Source organism: Nicotiana tabacum, chromosome 16, assembly GCF_000715075.1.
Source record: "Nicotiana tabacum cultivar K326 chromosome 16, ASM71507v2, whole genome shotgun sequence".
NCBI classification, from domain to species: Eukaryota; Viridiplantae; Streptophyta; class Magnoliopsida; order Solanales; family Solanaceae; genus Nicotiana; species Nicotiana tabacum.
The window spans coordinates 30923615-30941041 of record NC_134095.1 but is presented as its reverse complement, the minus strand read 5'-3'; the positions used below and the strand labels follow the sequence as shown (position 1 = coordinate 30941041).

The window sequence follows — 17427 nt, the reverse complement described above, 5'->3', positions numbered from 1 at the left end:
TGCTTTGCTAATTAAGAAAAAGGAGGAAACAACTTGCGGAAGTGTGAACATCACCAGATGAGGACATTATTTTCAGGGAAAAAGCATCTTGATTTTGGGATTTTAATATGAAGAATAATACTGGTTTAAGAGTGCTAACTGTTTTTATGCAGCACCAGTAAAGGAGAAGGAGAAAGTCAACAGAAATAAATCTGAAGGGGAGAAAGAAGAGAAGAACAAAGAGAGAGAGAGAGAGAGAGAGCAAAGAAGAAAAGAGAAGAACAAGAGGGAGGAGAGGGGGGGGGGAGTAGGATTTTAATACCAAATCGATATATCGGATGTTATTCATCAAGTTTCCTGTACAGAGTACATGAAGGTCCTACTTATATGAGATCGAGTTCTTAACAATTTTGAACTCTCAAAGAACTCTATATTTAACGGAAAACATAAGATTTCATTAAACCTTATCTCTAAGATTAGATATCTCTATTTCAACTAATTGATAAAGATAAAACAATGTTTTTTTGATTAGTAAAGGAAAATGGAAGGTTGTGATAAAAAGATACACAATATTGAGGGACAACACTATCTTCATGACCACATCATGTTTACCAAGTGCCTCTAAGTTATTTTTATCCTGCAGCATTGACTGCTTGAAGGTGTGAAGTACCTTAGTCTTGTAAGACTAAATGTCTCTTAACTTCTTAGCCATGTCAAATTGAAAGTGGTAATCCAAGATCATGTCTACCAGTAATCCTAAATGCAGAAGAAAGCGGACAACTAATTGTCTCAACTTTATTGAAAAGCTTTACTTTTTCGTTGATGCTAATGCATTGGCACCTTTCTTTGTTTTGACAGGGTAGATTTCTGTTAGCTGCTGTCAGTGGCCGTGTTTTAGCTCGTTCATTCCATTCAGTTCTTTCCATTGGCTATGAAGTGATTGAACAAGCTCTAGGTGGAGGAAATGTTCAAATTCGTGAATCTCAACCTGAAATGACATGGAATCGCATGGAGTACTCTGTGATGTTAGAACATGTGCAGGCACATGTTGCCCCAACTGACGTAGATCCAGGGGCTGGACTGCAGTGGCTTCCTAAAATTCGGAGAAGCTCACCGAAAGTGAAGCGCACTGGAGCTTTACTGGAGAGAGTTTTTATGCCTTGTGATATGTACTTCCGCTATACTAGGCATAAAGGTGCAACCGCAGACTTGAAGGTATGTATGCGTTGTTTCTGAATTTGTGATAACCTGATCATGTTGGTTTATGTTGTGAGAACTCTGTCTTATTAGACCAATTCTTTGTTGCATCATATGTTTTGATAATGATGTTTTCATCGCTTGATTCTCAATCGTGATTATGTATTATCACAGGTGAAACCTTTGAAGGAGCTTTCATTCAATTCACATAATATAACAGCAACAATGACATCCCGCCAGTTCCAAGTTATGCTAGATGTGTTGACCAATCTTCTATTTGCCCGGCTTCCAAAGTAAGCACAGTTTTTAAGATCTCTAATTACTAAAATTACTATAAACCTATTATTGTGCTTAACATGCTTTTGGATAAGTGCAACCCATCCCTCATTTTGTTCCTCAGAAGCCTCTATTATTATACTTGGATGTGATGAGTTGCATCTCCATAGCTTTATCTTAAATCTTTGAGGGAATTAATTGAGATTCCTAAATCAGGCCTCGAAAAGTTAGCCTGTCATATCCGGCAGGTGACGATGAAGATGTTGAAGAGGAGGCTGATGAAGTTGTACCTGATGGTGTTGAAGAAGTAGAACTGGCAAGAGTGAACCTTGAACAGAAAGAAAGAGCGCAGAAGTTGATCCAGGATGATATTAGGAAATTATCTCTTTATAATGATGCATCTGTGGACAGGAACCCAGTAAAGGAAGGCGATCTTTGGATTATTAGTGGGGGAAGGTCCATTTTGGTAAGACAGCACTTTCTGAAGTACTTTAAGATTGTTAGATGTGAAATATGACATAAGTCCTTTTCCTGTTTGACAAGTTGATTCTGAAATGATTGCATAAGCCTTAGCCTATGATATGTACTCTTGACTAATTGTTTCTACCTGGCACGGTTGCCACTATAGCATGGAATATCATTCAATGCCATCGACTGGTAAAATGACATTGGACTTCTGTAGGAAAGCTACGATTTTTAATTTGGCAAGATTTTGAGATCCATGCCCATGGTTTAGCTTGAAATGAAAAGTTGAGATCCCGTGTTGGAAGCTATTGAGAATTAGGGCCCAGAAAGGGCTAACTAACTGTCCTCCTCGACATACCTTGGTTCTCACATCGTGTCCGTTTTGTTGGGCCTGGAGTGTCAATCGGGTGATCCTGAGGCAGAGTTCAATACTTATTGTTCACCTAGGCTGATTCCTTTATTGTCTTCCATGGTCATTAGTCAGAACAGGCAAATAGGTCACAAATTCTCTTGCAATAGTAACTCAGTCCCATCACTACGTGATTCTACCAATTTCCAATGTTCTTCCAGTTGAATCAAGGGGTTTTTCCCGAGCACTATCATTTTTCGGACTTATTTAAGTAATATGAGGGGCGATTATTGATAACAATCACGACCTCATCCGATCATATGCCTTGCCTGGTCCAACTGCCTATAAAATACATAATGTGTGCATATAGGCTAAAAACGATTTGTCTGAGTTGGATATTAATGATGATGGATCGTGAAAACCTGCCGAAAAAAGAAAAAATAAACATGAATGGTGGACTTTTCTTATCGTACTTTCTCCACATATCATAAGCAATTCAACTTCAATTTACCGAATTTTGTGAGTACCATGCCATGAAATAAGCTTGCTTCACCTCTCTCATTCAAGTTTCTGGTTGCTTTGAGATTTCTCTTCTCCCTTTAGAGGGTTTTAAAGCAATCTTCCTATGTGCTATAGTGATGCAAATGTGGTTTTGTGTAATAAGCCCAAGAAATACCTTGATGTCAAGGCTTTTCTTCTCTTGATTTCAGTTTTACTGTTACGTTTTCACTGAAAAGTTATAGTTGAGTTGCATATGCTTATCATTTTCTTCTCAAATTTTTGATGATTCACATGGATTATTTCCAGGTGAAAAGTGACTGGGTATGACCTTTTGTTTGCTTTGGAGTGCTGTCATTCTCATTCGTCTATGTTTTAAATGCTGGCAGTGTGTCAAGCCATTTCTTGAATGGTGTTTAGAGAGCTCTATTATAGTTATTTGCCTTATTTTCCTTTTGTTTTTCAGGAGTTCAATTAACAGTGTAATTTAAAAGAAAGTAATTACGTAAAGATGGTAAAGAATTTTGACAGTTTTACTGTCTTTTTGGTGAAATAGAAGTCTTTGTGGTGCAAAGGTAAGAGATTCTTCTTTTTTTTTTTGGGTGAAAATAGTAACTTCCACTGATACCAAAAAAAGGTATTTGCAAGTAGCTCCAAGCAGATGTTGACCACCTACCCACCTGAACCTAACCTGTCCAAGCCTAAACAGAAGTGGGTGTGTTTTGCTTAGACTCCATGTTCTAAAACCCCTATATGCCCCAGTATGCAGCCCAACCGCCCATTCATTTTGACACACACAACCTACTTCTGATAGTTTGCACATGGTAACTTGTGTCACTTTGGTAGTGGAGACCATGAAGTTAACAGATTTCTTGGAGTTTTGCTTTGAAATGTATAGATTTCATTACAATAATAGGGATAAAAGGTGTATCAAGTTTGAGGGCTTATTAAAAGCAACTTTCTGCAGGTGCAAAGACTGAAGAAAGAGCTACTAAATGCTCAAAAATCCAGAAAAGTAGCATCTGCATCTCTGAGGATGGCTCTACAGAAAGCTGCACAGCTCCGATTGATGGAGAAGGAAAAGAACAAAAGTCCTTCTTGTGCTATGCGCATCTCTTTGCAAATTAATAAAGTAGTTTGGAGCATGCTTGTGGACGGAAGATCATTTGCTGAAGCTGAGATAAATGATATGGTGAGTCTCTACATGGCTTCAGTATTTTTGGTATATCCTTGCTTGGCTAAATTCCTGTAAAGAATTCTTGATGGGTAACACCTGTTGAAGGATAATGGTTATCAGTTATCAGTAGGATTTTATATCAAGCTGCTGCAATATTCCTGACATTCTTCCAGGAAACAAATATAAACATACATGTATTAATGGCTTTTAGGTCTTACATAAGTTAAAGTTCATGTTTTTTTGTAAGCTGTCCCTTTGTGATCTCATATTGGTTATGGTACAGCTTTATTCTCTCCAACAAAAAAAAAGAAGCAATTAAAGAAAAACAAGAGTCAGAATAGTTAGCAGTCGAAGGTATACATAACTAGAAAATTATACTGGAGTAAACTGCAGCCAAAGTTTCATCTATTTGAAGGGGTTAAAATTGAAAACAATATGGTAATAATTCCCTAAGTTAGAGAACTTTTATTGCAGGGTGAACCCTCTGAAATAGATCAGCTGTAAAATCCATGAATTTCGCATCTTTCGAATTTGGTTTCATCCCAAAGATTTTTTTTGTGTGTCAGAGTTGGGGTTTGATGAGATAATGTGTTGCTGGTTCTAGTCATTTTAAATGGAAATGGATTCCAATAACACAGTGTCAGGCTGTCAGCTTTTTCTACAGTTTTGTCTAAGACCATTACATGGTAAAACTAAAGTCATGTCATAAACTTCAGTAAAGGACACTGACACTTGAACTGTAAAGTACTGTGTTCCTTTTTATGCAATCCCTTTTAAACAAGTATCTTGCCTACAGAAACTGTTTCATTGTTTAGGAACTGTAAAGTACCATGCTTTGTTGGACAATGGAAAGGATGTATTTTTTTTTTTTTTTTGTAAATATGGTTTCCAGCACAATCTTTGAGCTGATGAATATCCTGTTACCTTTCTCAAAAAGAAAAAAAGGTACCCATGTCTTTGTTCATGCAATCCCAGAGGTCCTTAATAAGTTATCTTGCGATCAGAAAACTGTTTTATTGTTTAATAACTTTCGGAATTCCCCTTAACCGTCCTACTTCTTTTTTGTTTTTAGAAATTTATTTTTCCTATTTAAAATTGGAATCCCTTGAGTCAGAAGGAAAGAATATAATCTGCTGTTTCTTAATGCAGATATATGATTTTGACCGTGATTACAAAGATGTTGGGGTTGCTAAATTCACAACAAAATATTTTGTTGTGAGAAACTGCTTACCAAATGCCAAGTCTGATATGCTTCTATCAGCATGGAATCCTCCTACTGAATGGGGAAAGTATGCAACAATTTCAGTTTATTTCTTGCTCCGTCTCTTGCTCCTTTTTACACATCTAAACTGTATAGTGTTTATGCTTCCATTTATATGGGTTGGGGGCCATGGTGGGGTCCCATTTTTACTTCGTATCCATGTTTGTCCTTTAAAGTTTTGTATTGGTATTCTCTCTTAACTGGCAATAGAGATGATTATATCTCTACATATCTTTGGCAACCATAAGTGTTGGTACTTCTACTGGCTCCTCTAATGTACATCTACAAACTGCAAAAATTGAATTTGATTGTGTTGGAGACAACCTTGCATCTGCGACGATTTCTGAGTACCTTGACACAGCTTGCTATACCAGACTCTCTTTCTCTGGTCCACTTAGCTAGCTCCTTTCTTTTTAAAAGTGGCCTTCTGCACTTAAACCCATCTTTTTAGTAAACTGCTTGTCTCTACTATCTCAGACATAAAATAAATAAAAATATCATCTTTCTAAAAGTTAAAGCTTTTAGATGAGATAATTCACACAATTCAATATGGTATCTTACAATCTAGTCATAGAGGTCCTTGGCCCAAGTCTTAACCCCATCCATCAACATAAAATTTCCACGTGCATGGTCATAAAAGAATCTAGCCCCCACGTTAGGGGACGTGTTACAAACTTAAAATAAATAAAGTAATCCCTGTCTAAGAGTCCAAGTTTTTAGATGAAACGGGTCACACATTTTAACATCTGCTTTGTTATTGATTTCTCTCTCCTAATTATCATGTGAAACAAAGAAAATGCTCCCAAGCACGCTCCCCGAGGCGCCTGAGAACCATGAATCCTAGGATTTCACCACCACCATCCGAGAGCCAACCCTGCCGCGACACTACCCCAGAAAAAATCGCCGGAATCCGACTCCCCACGCGCCGCCACGCACGGCAGAGCTCCGGCGACCCCAACCCACGCGCCGGCGCGTGAGGCCTTTCCAGGCTAGATTTGTTTTTCTTTTCTTCAGACAGCCTCTTCGCGAAGCTGTTCCGACCCTACCTATCCACCAACCTCCAGATTCCGACCACTTTTACTATTTTCCGGCGACGGAGGTGGCTTTTTCTGGTCAGATTTCACTTCCTATCACTTCCTCTTCTTCAGTCAGCTCCCTAGCAAGGCTTTTGGTTTAGTTATGATGGACTCTACAGAGAGAAACTGCTACTTCTCCGTAGAATCTAGAAAATTGGAAAACATGTCTTTCATAAAAGCTACCTCTTGACCAGCCCTAGAACTTTGGGGAAGATGCCATCGAAAGCTTGACGTAGGGCAGGAGCCGCACTTCTCGTTGTCCGAGGAGCACACTCTAAGGCGTAAGGGTTTCTTGGAATCTTGTTTGATTGGGTCTTTCTCCAAATGGGTTGGTTCTCCCGAGGTTGTTAGGAACTGGGCAGCAGAGGCATGGAACGTCAAAGACGGGCTAAAATATCACAACTGGGGTACACACAATATCTCTTTCTATTTGTTGATAAGTCTCAAGCTTCAGAAATTCTTGTCAGAGGAAACAGGTGGTTCGATGGGAACTTCTTAAAACTAGACAGATGGGTGGAGCACGATGGGTGTCTCGATCCTCGTTTCACTGGCGCAATATTGGTGGTCAACATGGTGGGTTTCCTGGTGCATCTTTGGTGTCTTGACCTATTCAAGAAGATTGGGAAATCTGTGTGGGTTTTATCGATGTCACTTGCAGCATACACGATCTCTCGCGAGTGAGGATTGTGGTGAGGAAAGGGGGCAGAATCCCTGTCTCCACTGTGGTGGAGGATGGCTACTTGAGTTATAGGGTTTGGTTGAGCCCTGAATTTCGCCTTATCTTTATGCTTTGTGATAGTGGCGGAAGAAAATGGAAGGTCAAATAGAAGGGAGGGGAGGAGAAATCAGTCTCTGAGGGGAAAGGAGGGCTCACTGGATCACCGGACTAAGCCGGAATCAGACGTTAGATCGAGAAGAGATGGGATGTTTGAATTTAAGAGAGGAAGACAAAATTTCAACAGAAGGAAAAGACGTGAATGGGTTAGTGATGTAGGTCGGAAAGGCAGAATGAGTCGATCCTCTTCTAATTATCATAGGGCCGGGCAAGTTTTTAGCAGGTATCCCACATGGGCCCAGCAACTTTTTCCAATTCTATTAGAATTGATCCTAAGGGGCCCAGATTATTTCAAGCCGCGCCTGCTAAGGCTCTTATGCATATGGGAACAGTCATTACTCCTTCTGCCAATGGTGCTTCTCACAGTGGCATTCCACCGAGCCTAGTGACCTGCGCCCCTCTTCGATGACCGCTGCTTCAGGGGCAACACCGGCTAAAGATGGTGCTGTTATTCCACGGCCTCCCACCTCTAATGGACCAAGCTCCATTGCCCCCTGACCTGAGGTTACACTTCAAGCTTTTTCTTCTTCTGGGGAGATTGTTGAGCATGCTCCAATTGATGTTAGTGCCGGACCAGTATCTCCGGTTAATATGCCGCCGAGGGTTCCATGCTCTCTTCCTTCCGGCTACCCTACTGGCATTTCTGGACATCCCTATAGCAGTGGAGTGTTAATTTCAGAGGTTGTTGCCCCTCAAGGAAATGGTGAGATCCTTTCGGCACCTAAAGTTCCTATTGCTAGCAATGCTATGGTCTTGTATTTCTCCGGTAGGAGCAAGGAAGGGGTACATATAGAAGACGTCTGCCCAATTTCGTCACGGATTGGAGGAGGGGATATGTCTTTCTGGATGGAGGATAAACTATTAAACTTTGGGAAGTTTTTAGGCGTTTCTTTTGAAGGGAAGGAAGATAGGGTGTTAGAACTATTGAGGGAGATTGATCAACAATCCCTTTATGATGGTGCAGGGAGGGAGTTGGGTCAATGTGTTAAGCAAAATAATTCAGAGGATGTAGTGGTGTACCAGAGAAGGGGTTGGGTGTGTGACAAGGAGGGGGAGAGCTCGGCTAGGGGGTGGGGAAAAGGGGGGTATTGTTTCTTATGAAAGTTAAGATTCTTTCATGGAATGTGAGGGGGATGAATGACCCAAACAAAAGGGCCATCATCAAAGCGGGAGTTAGAGAGTGGGGTGCTTATCTAGTTTGTTTTTAGGAGACAAAAATGGAAGTCTTGTCAGATGTGATTGTGAGGAGTGTCTGAGGAGGTAGTTGGGTAAAATATGACTGGGTCCCAGCAGTGGGAAGTGCCGGGGGCATTCTTCTAATGTGGGATGATAGAAGCTTGGAGGTAAAGGAGATTAAGAAGGGAGCTTTTTCTTTAGCAGCTCTTGTCAAAGATAGAGTAAGTGGGGTGGAGTGGGGATTTGAGGGAGCGTACGGACCGGTAGGAGAAGGGTCCAATGTGTCTTTCTGGGAGGAACTGACCACTGTGATGGGGGAATGGGACATTCCATGGGTTCTAGGGGGAGACTTTAACACCATTAGATTCCCGGAGGAGAGATTACGGTGTAATCTGATTTCAAGGGCCATGGAAGAGTTTTCTGACTTCATCAATGATCACTTTCTCATTGACCTTCCTCTGTCAGGGGAAAGGTTTACTTGGGCCAGGGCGGAGGATTCCAACTCAAGGTCTAGACTCGATAGATTCCTGATATCGCCATCATGGGATGAGTTGGTGCCGAATGTGCTGCAGATTCCTTTACCTAGGCTGACTTCGGATCATTTGCCTATTTTGCTAGATGGATGCAGAGGGAGGGGGTACGTGCTCCCTTCCGATTCGAGAACATGTGGTTAAAAGTGCCAGGATTCGGTGACTAGGTGAAAGAATGGTGGACTAGCTACGGGGTATCAGGGACACCTTCATTCCGTCTTATGAAGAAACTTAAATTGCTCAAGGGAGATATTATTAGGTGGAATAAGGAAGTTTTTGGGAGGGTAGAGGTTAAAATGAGGGAGCTTATGCATGAATTGGGGGAATTAGAAAGAGGGGAAGAGGAGAGGGAGTTACATGAATCTGAGAAAGCGACATTGGGGGAGGTTAAGAGGGAAATAGTCGAGTTAGCAATAGCTCAGGAGACTAGTTGGCGGCAAAAATCGAGGGCGCTTTGGTTAAAGGAGGGAGATTCGAATACCAAGTTTTTCCACAGGGTGGCGGTTGCAAATCGAAGGAGAAACTTCATAGAGTCCTTAGTTGTGGATGAGGTGAGGATTGAGGGAGAGAAGGAGGTAAAAGGGGTGATAGTGGGTTTTTTTGAGAACTTATACAAAGAGGAAGTTAGTTGGAGGCCGACTTTGGGGGGAATAGAGTTCAACCACATAGGGGAGGGAGATAGTGAGTGGCTAGAAAGGGCTTTTGAGGAGGAGGAGGTGCACAAGGCTGTGTCGAGTTGTGCTGGTGATAAGGCCCCCGGGCCTGATGGTTTCTCCTTGGCCTTCTTCCAGCTCTGTTGGGATACCATCAAGGGGGAGTTGATGGAAGCCATTGAATACTTCCATGTGAATGGTGTTTTCAAGAGAAGTATCAATGCTTCTTTTATTACTATTGTGCCTAAGAAAGAAGGTGCATCTTGTATTAGAGACTACATGCCTATTAGTCTCAAGGGGAGCATCTACAAGATTATTTCCAAAGTGCTTTCCAGCAGACTTAAGAAGGTCCTTGACGTGACTGTTTCGTCCTCCCAAAATGCGTTTGTGGAAGGTAGGCAGATCCTGGATGCTGCTTTGGTGGCAACTGAACTTGTAGACTCCAGAAGGAAAAATAGAGAACCCGGCTTACTATGCAAGTTGGACCTTGAGAAGGCTTTCGACCATGTCAATTGGAAGTTCCTGGATTTCATTATGATGCGGATGGGGTTTGGGGAAAGATGGAGGGGATGGATCAAGTTTTGCATTTCCTCAGTCAGATTCTCTGTCTTGGTTAATGGCAGCTCATGTGGTTTCTTTGACAGCCCTAGGGGTCTCAGGCAAGGTGACCCCCTATCCCCATGCTATTCATTCTAGTGATGGATGCTCCGAGTAAAATGATGGATCGTGCGGCGGGCGGAGGCTTCTTGAGAGGATTCTTAGCTCCGATCGGGGTGCTCAGTGCCCGAAAAGTCTCTCATTTGCTCTTTGCGGATGACACCCTGGTTTTCTATAATGCCGATATGGATCAGTTGACCTACCTGAAACAGGTCTTGCAGTGGTTTCAGATAGTATCAGGACTCAAAATCAACCTCGACAAGTGTGAGATTTTCCCAATGGGTGAGGTTGCTAATCATGCTTTGTCTTATGTTCTCGGATGTAAGGTGGACTCCCTCCCCTCTACTTACCTGAGTCTCCCGTTGGGTGCGTCGCATAAGGATACTACGGTTTGGAATCCAGTGATCGAAAGGGTTGAAAAAAGATTAGCAGGCTGGCAGAAACGATATTTGTCAAAAGGTGGTAAGGAAGTGCTTATTAAAAGCACTTTATTGAGTATGCCCACCTATTACTTGTCCCTGTTGCAAGCGCCGGTGAGCATCACAGAAAAACTGGAGCGGCTTCAAAGGAATTTTCTTTGGGATGCGGCGGATGGAACTAGAAAGTTTCATCTAGTGAATTGGCAGATAGTCACTTCCCCAAAGAAGTGGGGTGGACTTGGAGTAAAAGATCTTAGGGTATTCAACAGAGCTTTATTGGGAAAGTGGCTGTGGAGATTGGGGTAGAAAAGCATGCCCTATGGAGGGAGGTCATAGTAGAAAAGTACGATTCCGCGGGAGGGGGTTGGAGGACCAAGGCACAACACCTTTCGGGCATGTGGAGGAGCATCATGAAGAATTGGGAAGCATTCAGTGGCAACATCACTTACATGGTGGGAGATGGGAGGAGAATCAACTTTTGGAATCATAGGTGGTGTGGAGAGGATACTCTGAGGGTCTCCTTCCCTCACGTCTTCAGAGTTTCAAACCAGAAGGAATTGATGGTCCAACAGATTCGTAAGGAGCATGGAGGGGGTAGTATGAGACCTCTCATTTAGAAGGAACATGCAAGATTGGGAGATTGCGGAGCTCCAAGATTTGTTGACACTGCTATATGGGCAAGACAGGCCCCGACCATCTTGTGATTCTTGGAGATGGGGTTTGCGTGGTGATGGTTTGTTTACAATAAAGTCCTTTTACCAGAGTATGTTGGTGAGAGAGGAGGCCACTTTTCCACACTCCTCGATCTGGATTCCTAAAGCACCCACGAAGGTGTGCTTTTTTGCATGGCTAGCTGCAAGGGGAGTGATCTTGACTGCTGAAAATCTTCGAAAGAGAGGAATTACACTTATTAGTTGGTTCTACATGTGTAAAAGCTCAAGGGAAGAAGTTGATTATCTTTTGTTGCATTGCTCTGTGTCCTCGGCTTTGTGGAGGGCAATCCTAAATCTTTTTGGTGTTCAATGGGTGATGCCAAGCACTGTAAAGGAGATGTTATATAGCTGAGCCGGTTTCCGTAGAAGAAGAAAGCAAAAGGCGTGGAAGTTCGCCCCTTTAGCTCTCATGTGGATAGTTTGGGGGGAGAGAAATAGGAGAGCTTTTGAGGGGATTGAGTCTCCTTTTTCACATTTTAAAAATAGTCTTTTATCTTTGATCGCTTTTTGGTGCACTCATATAGCCCCTACTTGTATAGAAGATCGGGCTTCTTTTGTAGAGAATCATGTTTTGATGTAAATTCTCTACTCTTTGGTATACTTCCTATACACGGGAGTTTCTCTCCCTTTTGATTAATACAATTTACCTTATCAAAAAAAAATTATCATGTGATCTCATTCAAGTACTCAGTTCTGCATATTTAGGCAATTGGGTTTGGTCAAACTACACATGTTAATAATGTATGTCTCTGTAGACAATTTCCTAGTCACACACTCAATATTACATACTTGAGTATTAGAACTTCACTTTGAAATGGTTTTCTTTAAGGTACCCAACTGAAACTTATGAGTGAGTGAAACATAGTATGTTGTAGTCCTAATCCAGTGAGTTAGGGGCATGAATAAGGCAATTACGAAAATGATCGAACCCGATGAAATCAATTTTTTGGAGAAGACCCATAAGAAGGCAGCCACTCATGGGACTGTACACCGCATGACCAGGGTAGAAAATGTGCTATGATGCAGCTTTACCTCTACCTCCATAGTTTACCAATTGATTTCTTTAGCATGATCACTGAAATTTTTGAATTGTCAGTTATTCACTTCTTAAATATTTACTTAAGTGGCTAGTTCTGACCATATAGTCTCACTTTGTCATGGCTACAGAAAAGTGATGCTTCGAGTAGATGCTAAGCAGGGGGCTCCAAAAGATGGAAACTATCCTCTTGAACTATTCCAGGTAGTATGCTTCTTTTGATAAGTACTTTGAACCTTTAGGTTTTTTCTTCCTTTTGAGAAGGATAACTTGTCAGATTCGGGAACTTTACACATCTGAGCACTGTGCTGGTCATTGCATTCTTCACACTGAATAACATGCCAAAAATATTTTCTGGCAGTTGAGTGGGAGATTAACCCTTTTCTCAATTTTGCCTTTTCTATTATCATACTTCATAACCTGTTTAAATTCCTTCATTGCACAGGTGGAGATTTACCCCTTGAAGATACATTTGACTGAGACAATGTACAGAATGATGTGGGAGTACTTTTTCCCAGAAGAAGAGCAAGACTCCCAGCGCAGGCAGGTGTGTCTAATGTCCATTTATCAGAAATACGTGCTAATAAGTTTTTCCTCAGAAAATAAACCATTTGACCAGATATTGTTGCTAAATGTTTTGTTGCTTAAAGGAAGTGTGGAAGTTTTCAACTACTGCTGGTTCGAGGCGTGCCAAGAAAGGCTCATCAATTCAAGAAGCACCAGTGTCAAGTAACCATCTAACAAAAGATCCTCAGGTCTGCGCCAAATCAAGCAACTCCGCTTTACCAGTTACATCTGCAAGTCAGTTTCCCTCTTCTGGCGATTCCTCCCAAGTGAGTCCCGTATCCTCCATTAACTGACCACTTCTTAGCTAGATATGTGAAGGGTGGCTTTATATTCCTTTGGGCTAAAGTTTATCTTACCGATTGGCAAATTCTCCAGCATTGATGCTTAATTTTCTTTTATCAAAATTCTCACATTTTTCTCTTAATTAAACATGTGTTTATCTTGCCTGAATATTGCAGGTGTCAAAGTTGCAGAACTTAAAAGCTAATATTGTTTGTGGTTCAACCCCTGAGCTAAGACGAACATCATCCTTTGATAGAACATGGGAAGAAAATGTTGCTGAATCTGTTACTGATGAACTTATGCTGCAAATGCACTCCTCAAGTGTTACTTCTTCAACAAGTGAGCCGTTTGCCGGTATTGAGCAGCCAGATGAAGGTAACAGAAACAAATCCAAGGAATCAAAACTAATTAAGTCTGGCCGCTCCTCTCATGAAGAGAAAAAGGTGGGCAAGGCACAGGATGAGAAAAAATCTAGGCCTCGAAGAATGAGAGAGTTCCATAATATCAAGATTAGTCAGGTCAGTCCATTATGTGGGCTAATAACTTATTGTAGCTTCGTCAGTTCGTTTGTTTTCGGAACTAATACATGTTTAATATGCATGAACTAGGTTGAGTTACTTGTTACATATGAAGGATCAAGATTTGCTGTGAGTGATTTAAGATTGCTGATGGATACATTCCATCGAGTTGAATTTACTGGAACCTGGCGGAGGCTATTCTCAAGAGTTAAGAAACACATCATATGGGGAGTCCTAAAATCAGTAACAGGAATGCAGGTTAGTTCCTTTGTAATTATCTTTTTCCAATTTCCATTATCTGTAATCACTCAATATTTGACCACATTAAATATCCGTTGCTGTATGATAATCGGTAATTAAGTATCTCCAGACTCATCGACTACCTCAAGAGGACTAAGACTTCAGTGACCATGTCTTTTATACTAATGCAGGACAAGAAGTTTAAAGATAAAGCACATAATCAAAGGGAAGCTGGTGCTGCTGGTGTCCCCGATATTGATCTTAATCTCAGTGATAGTGATGGTGGTTCAGCCGGAAAATCCGAGCAGAACCCTTTATCCTGGCCTAAGCGCCCCCCTGAGGGTGCAGGCGATGGTTTTGTCACCTCTATAAAAGGCCTTTTCAATTCTCAGCGCAGAAAGGCCAAGGCTTTCGTGCTTTGGACAATGAGGGGTGAAGCAGAAAATGAGATACCTGGTGACTGGAGTGAAAGTGAGGCAGAGTTCTCTCCCTTTGCCAGACAACTAACCATAACAAAAGCCAAGAAGCTGATTAGACGGCATACAAAGAAGTTCCGTTCAAGAGGACCAAAAGGTTGGCAGAGCTTTTTCCATGTTGAAAGTATCCTGTTCTCTCTTTTATGGTCCTATTGTTTTCCTTTTGGAAGAACTAATGTAGGATGCCATTCTGCGCTCTCTTTTGTGCTAAAGCCAGCAGAACCCAGCATTAATAGCTTTTTAATAGGCCCAGCATTTTATGATGTCTAGATTGCTTAGTCACAGTTGATATTTTAGTCCTTTGGTTTTGGGCCAGTTTGGGCTGACAGTGTGGTCGTTCATTTTTAAGCTATGCTACAAAGTATCAGTAATATTGGTTAGTGACACAAGTCTTTCTTTCCAGGTTTATCTTCTCAACAAAGAGAATCACTTCCTTCATCACCAAGAGAGATCACCCCATTTGAAAGTGATTCATCAAGTGAATCTTCGCCTTATGAGGATTTCCACGAGTAGATGAACTTGAAGACATTGAAAGAACGTATTTTATGGGATCCAAAGTGGATTGGAACAATCCTCGGTTATATGCAACATTCTGCTATTATAGCAATTCCAATTGATTAGGATTTGCTGAGATCCTTGTCTCCTGCTTAGACAGTATGAGATGCCTACATGTTGTTCCAAAATAAGAACAGGCAAGAATTGCGAGAATATGCAGAAGTCTACAATTATTAACATTTCAATGCCTTCTTAGAGCTCTGGATTCATCCTGGAAATAGAGCAAAGGTGAGTCCCTTCAGTTATAGTCATTCTTTTCTTCTTTAACCTTGTATGTATTTATAGATTATTATAGCACCCAACACAAACGACATTAGGACTCGTAAGAGTCCATAATTTTTGTAATCAATAGTTGCTACTACATGTACAGTAGACACAGAATAGAGTTAGAATATGTGTTCCCTGAAAAAAGTTTTCTGCATTGTAATAGTGGAAATAGAATGGAAATGAAATTCCAACTCTTCAGTCTCATCATCCGAACAAAGAAATAGTGTATGATTCCTACTTTGCTTGCTTTGCTTACATTATTAACAGACTTCTGTGTGCTGATTCAAGTTCTTCATTTGAAAGGTTTCCCTCTTTCACGAGTCGAAAGAAAATAACACTAATACAAGCTATCAGTCATTATTTAAACTAAAACGTGGGAAACTCCACTTTGATGTTAAGAGAGAATTAAATCATAGCTTGTGGTTACAGCTTCTAAGAAACATTTACTATGGACATGGCAGAAGCTTTTTTTGATTTTTTTGATAGGTGAAATGATCTTGTAAATGAGTTACTCTGTTGATGTGAAGTTGCCATGTTTCCCCATTTTGATTTTGTTCGTTACTATCTTAATTTGCTCAATGAGGAGCTTATCAATTGTCATTTTGAACTGTCAAGTTGAAATATACCATCGTGTTCAGGAAGAAGGAAAACGGAAGTGCCTGTTACGTCCCACCACCTGCTTCTGTTTCGTCTAGGACACAAACTCTGGTCTATACTTTGTCTTCATAATCATTTCCTTTATCTGCTAACAATCTACCTCTGGGTACTTTTCTTTTCTTTGGAGTATAAACTACAGTTTTGATAAAACCAATTTTGGTTGCTTTGTAGTTCTGCGGGCTGATATTCTTCTATTATTAAGTTTCTCAGTTTGGGCTGGCATGCACAATCCAATGATCGAAAGGTCACAATTCTAGGTAAAAATTGCACGGGGCGCCCTATTTGTTCGCCCCCATTTAACCTATACCCATTTTTTTAAAAAGATTTAACTTGTACCCACTTTTTAAACAACTTCAGCCCCCTTTCTCCTCCTCCTTTCGCTCCTTCGTTTTCTTCTTCTGCTGCTGTTGGTGCTGCTATGAAACTTCAATTCATGGGATGATTGCCATAAATATGTTTATCAGATTATTTTAAAACAAATTATAAATAATTACGTAAGTTAGTAGACAATAATTTGTGAATACTTCCACGTACGTAAGTTAGTAGTAGACAATGATAATTCTGTTATTTTCACGTTTATTGTTTCCAAAATTTATGATTTAGATACTGTTGGCAATCTAATTATTTATCTAGTACGTTATAAAGCTTTTTCAAAAACTTCAGCTTATATAGTGTTGAAGTTTTTACAAATGAACTAAATAACTTCAACATCTTCTGCTGAAGTTTTTGAAAAAGCTTTATGACAAAATTAATGAATTCAGGACAAAAAAACTTCAGCTTTTAGTGCTGAAGTTTTTACAAATGAACTAAATAACTTAAGCATCTTCTGCTGAAGTTTTTGAAAAAGCTTAATGACAAAACTAATGAATCCAGGACAAAAAGCCTTCAGCTTATTTAGTGCAATTACAAACAAAAACTTCAGCAAATTTAGCTACTATGCTTAAGTTTAGCAATTACAAACAAAAACTTCAGCAAATAGAGAACAAAACTTCAGCTACTATGCTTAAGTTCAGCAATTGCAAACAAAAACTTCAGCACACTTGCTACTTCAGGCCCGTCTGCTAAAATGCTGAAGTTTTTTCGTGATTGCCTTTGCTACTTCAGCCCCGTATGCTGAAGTTACGCGAAAAGTGGGTATGTTTGCAATTTTTTTTGCAAAGCGGGCACAAGTTAAAACGTGACCCAAAAAGCGGGTATAGATGCAAATGTAGAGTGACAAGTTGAAATTTGAGTGGCCTTTTGCCTGGTTGGTATTGTTACTGCTTTAACAAAACAGTAAGGCTGGTCCCGCTTCACTTGGGTTCTTTGTTCTGCACGATTGTATAGTTATTCGTTTCCAACGAATTACCTTTTTAAGAGCCCGTTTGGACATAAGAATTTTCACTTTTTTTCCGAAATTTTTTCACTTTTTTTCCGAAATCGGTGTTTGGCCATAAAATTTTTAATTTTCACTTGAAGATGAATTTTGGAATTTTTTAAAAATTTGAAAAATTTCAATTTTTTTTTTTAAAATTTCACTCAGATCACTCACAAAACTTAAAAAATAACCCAAAATTATATTCATGTCC

General features: G+C 40.4%; 1 protein-coding gene across 3 annotated transcripts in view; it reads left to right on the top strand.

Moving 5' to 3' along the window:
- Positions 1 to 15406, top strand: part of LOC107822498 (protein SABRE) — a 40507-nt gene extending 25101 nt beyond the window's left edge. For 2 of the 3 annotated variants that reach the window (XM_075232691.1, XM_075232690.1), the window contains exons 12-23: positions 838 to 1194; positions 1351 to 1469; positions 1669 to 1918; positions 3732 to 3956; positions 5091 to 5230; positions 12429 to 12501; positions 12743 to 12844; positions 12948 to 13130; positions 13323 to 13664; positions 13755 to 13922; positions 14096 to 14477; positions 14784 to 15406. In XM_075232691.1, the coding sequence (XP_075088792.1) occupies positions 838 to 1194; positions 1351 to 1469; positions 1669 to 1918; positions 3732 to 3956; positions 5091 to 5230; positions 12429 to 12501; positions 12743 to 12844; positions 12948 to 13130; positions 13323 to 13664; positions 13755 to 13922; positions 14096 to 14477; positions 14784 to 14893 (2451 nt within the window). In that variant the 3' untranslated portion in view covers positions 14894 to 15406. The remainder of the gene's footprint in view (positions 1 to 837; positions 1195 to 1350; positions 1470 to 1668; positions 1919 to 3731; positions 3957 to 5090; positions 5231 to 12428; positions 12502 to 12742; positions 12845 to 12947; positions 13131 to 13322; positions 13665 to 13754; positions 13923 to 14095; positions 14478 to 14783) is intronic. The other variant, XR_012699963.1, reaches the window with a different exon arrangement.
- Positions 15407 to 17427: the final 2021 nt, after the last annotated feature.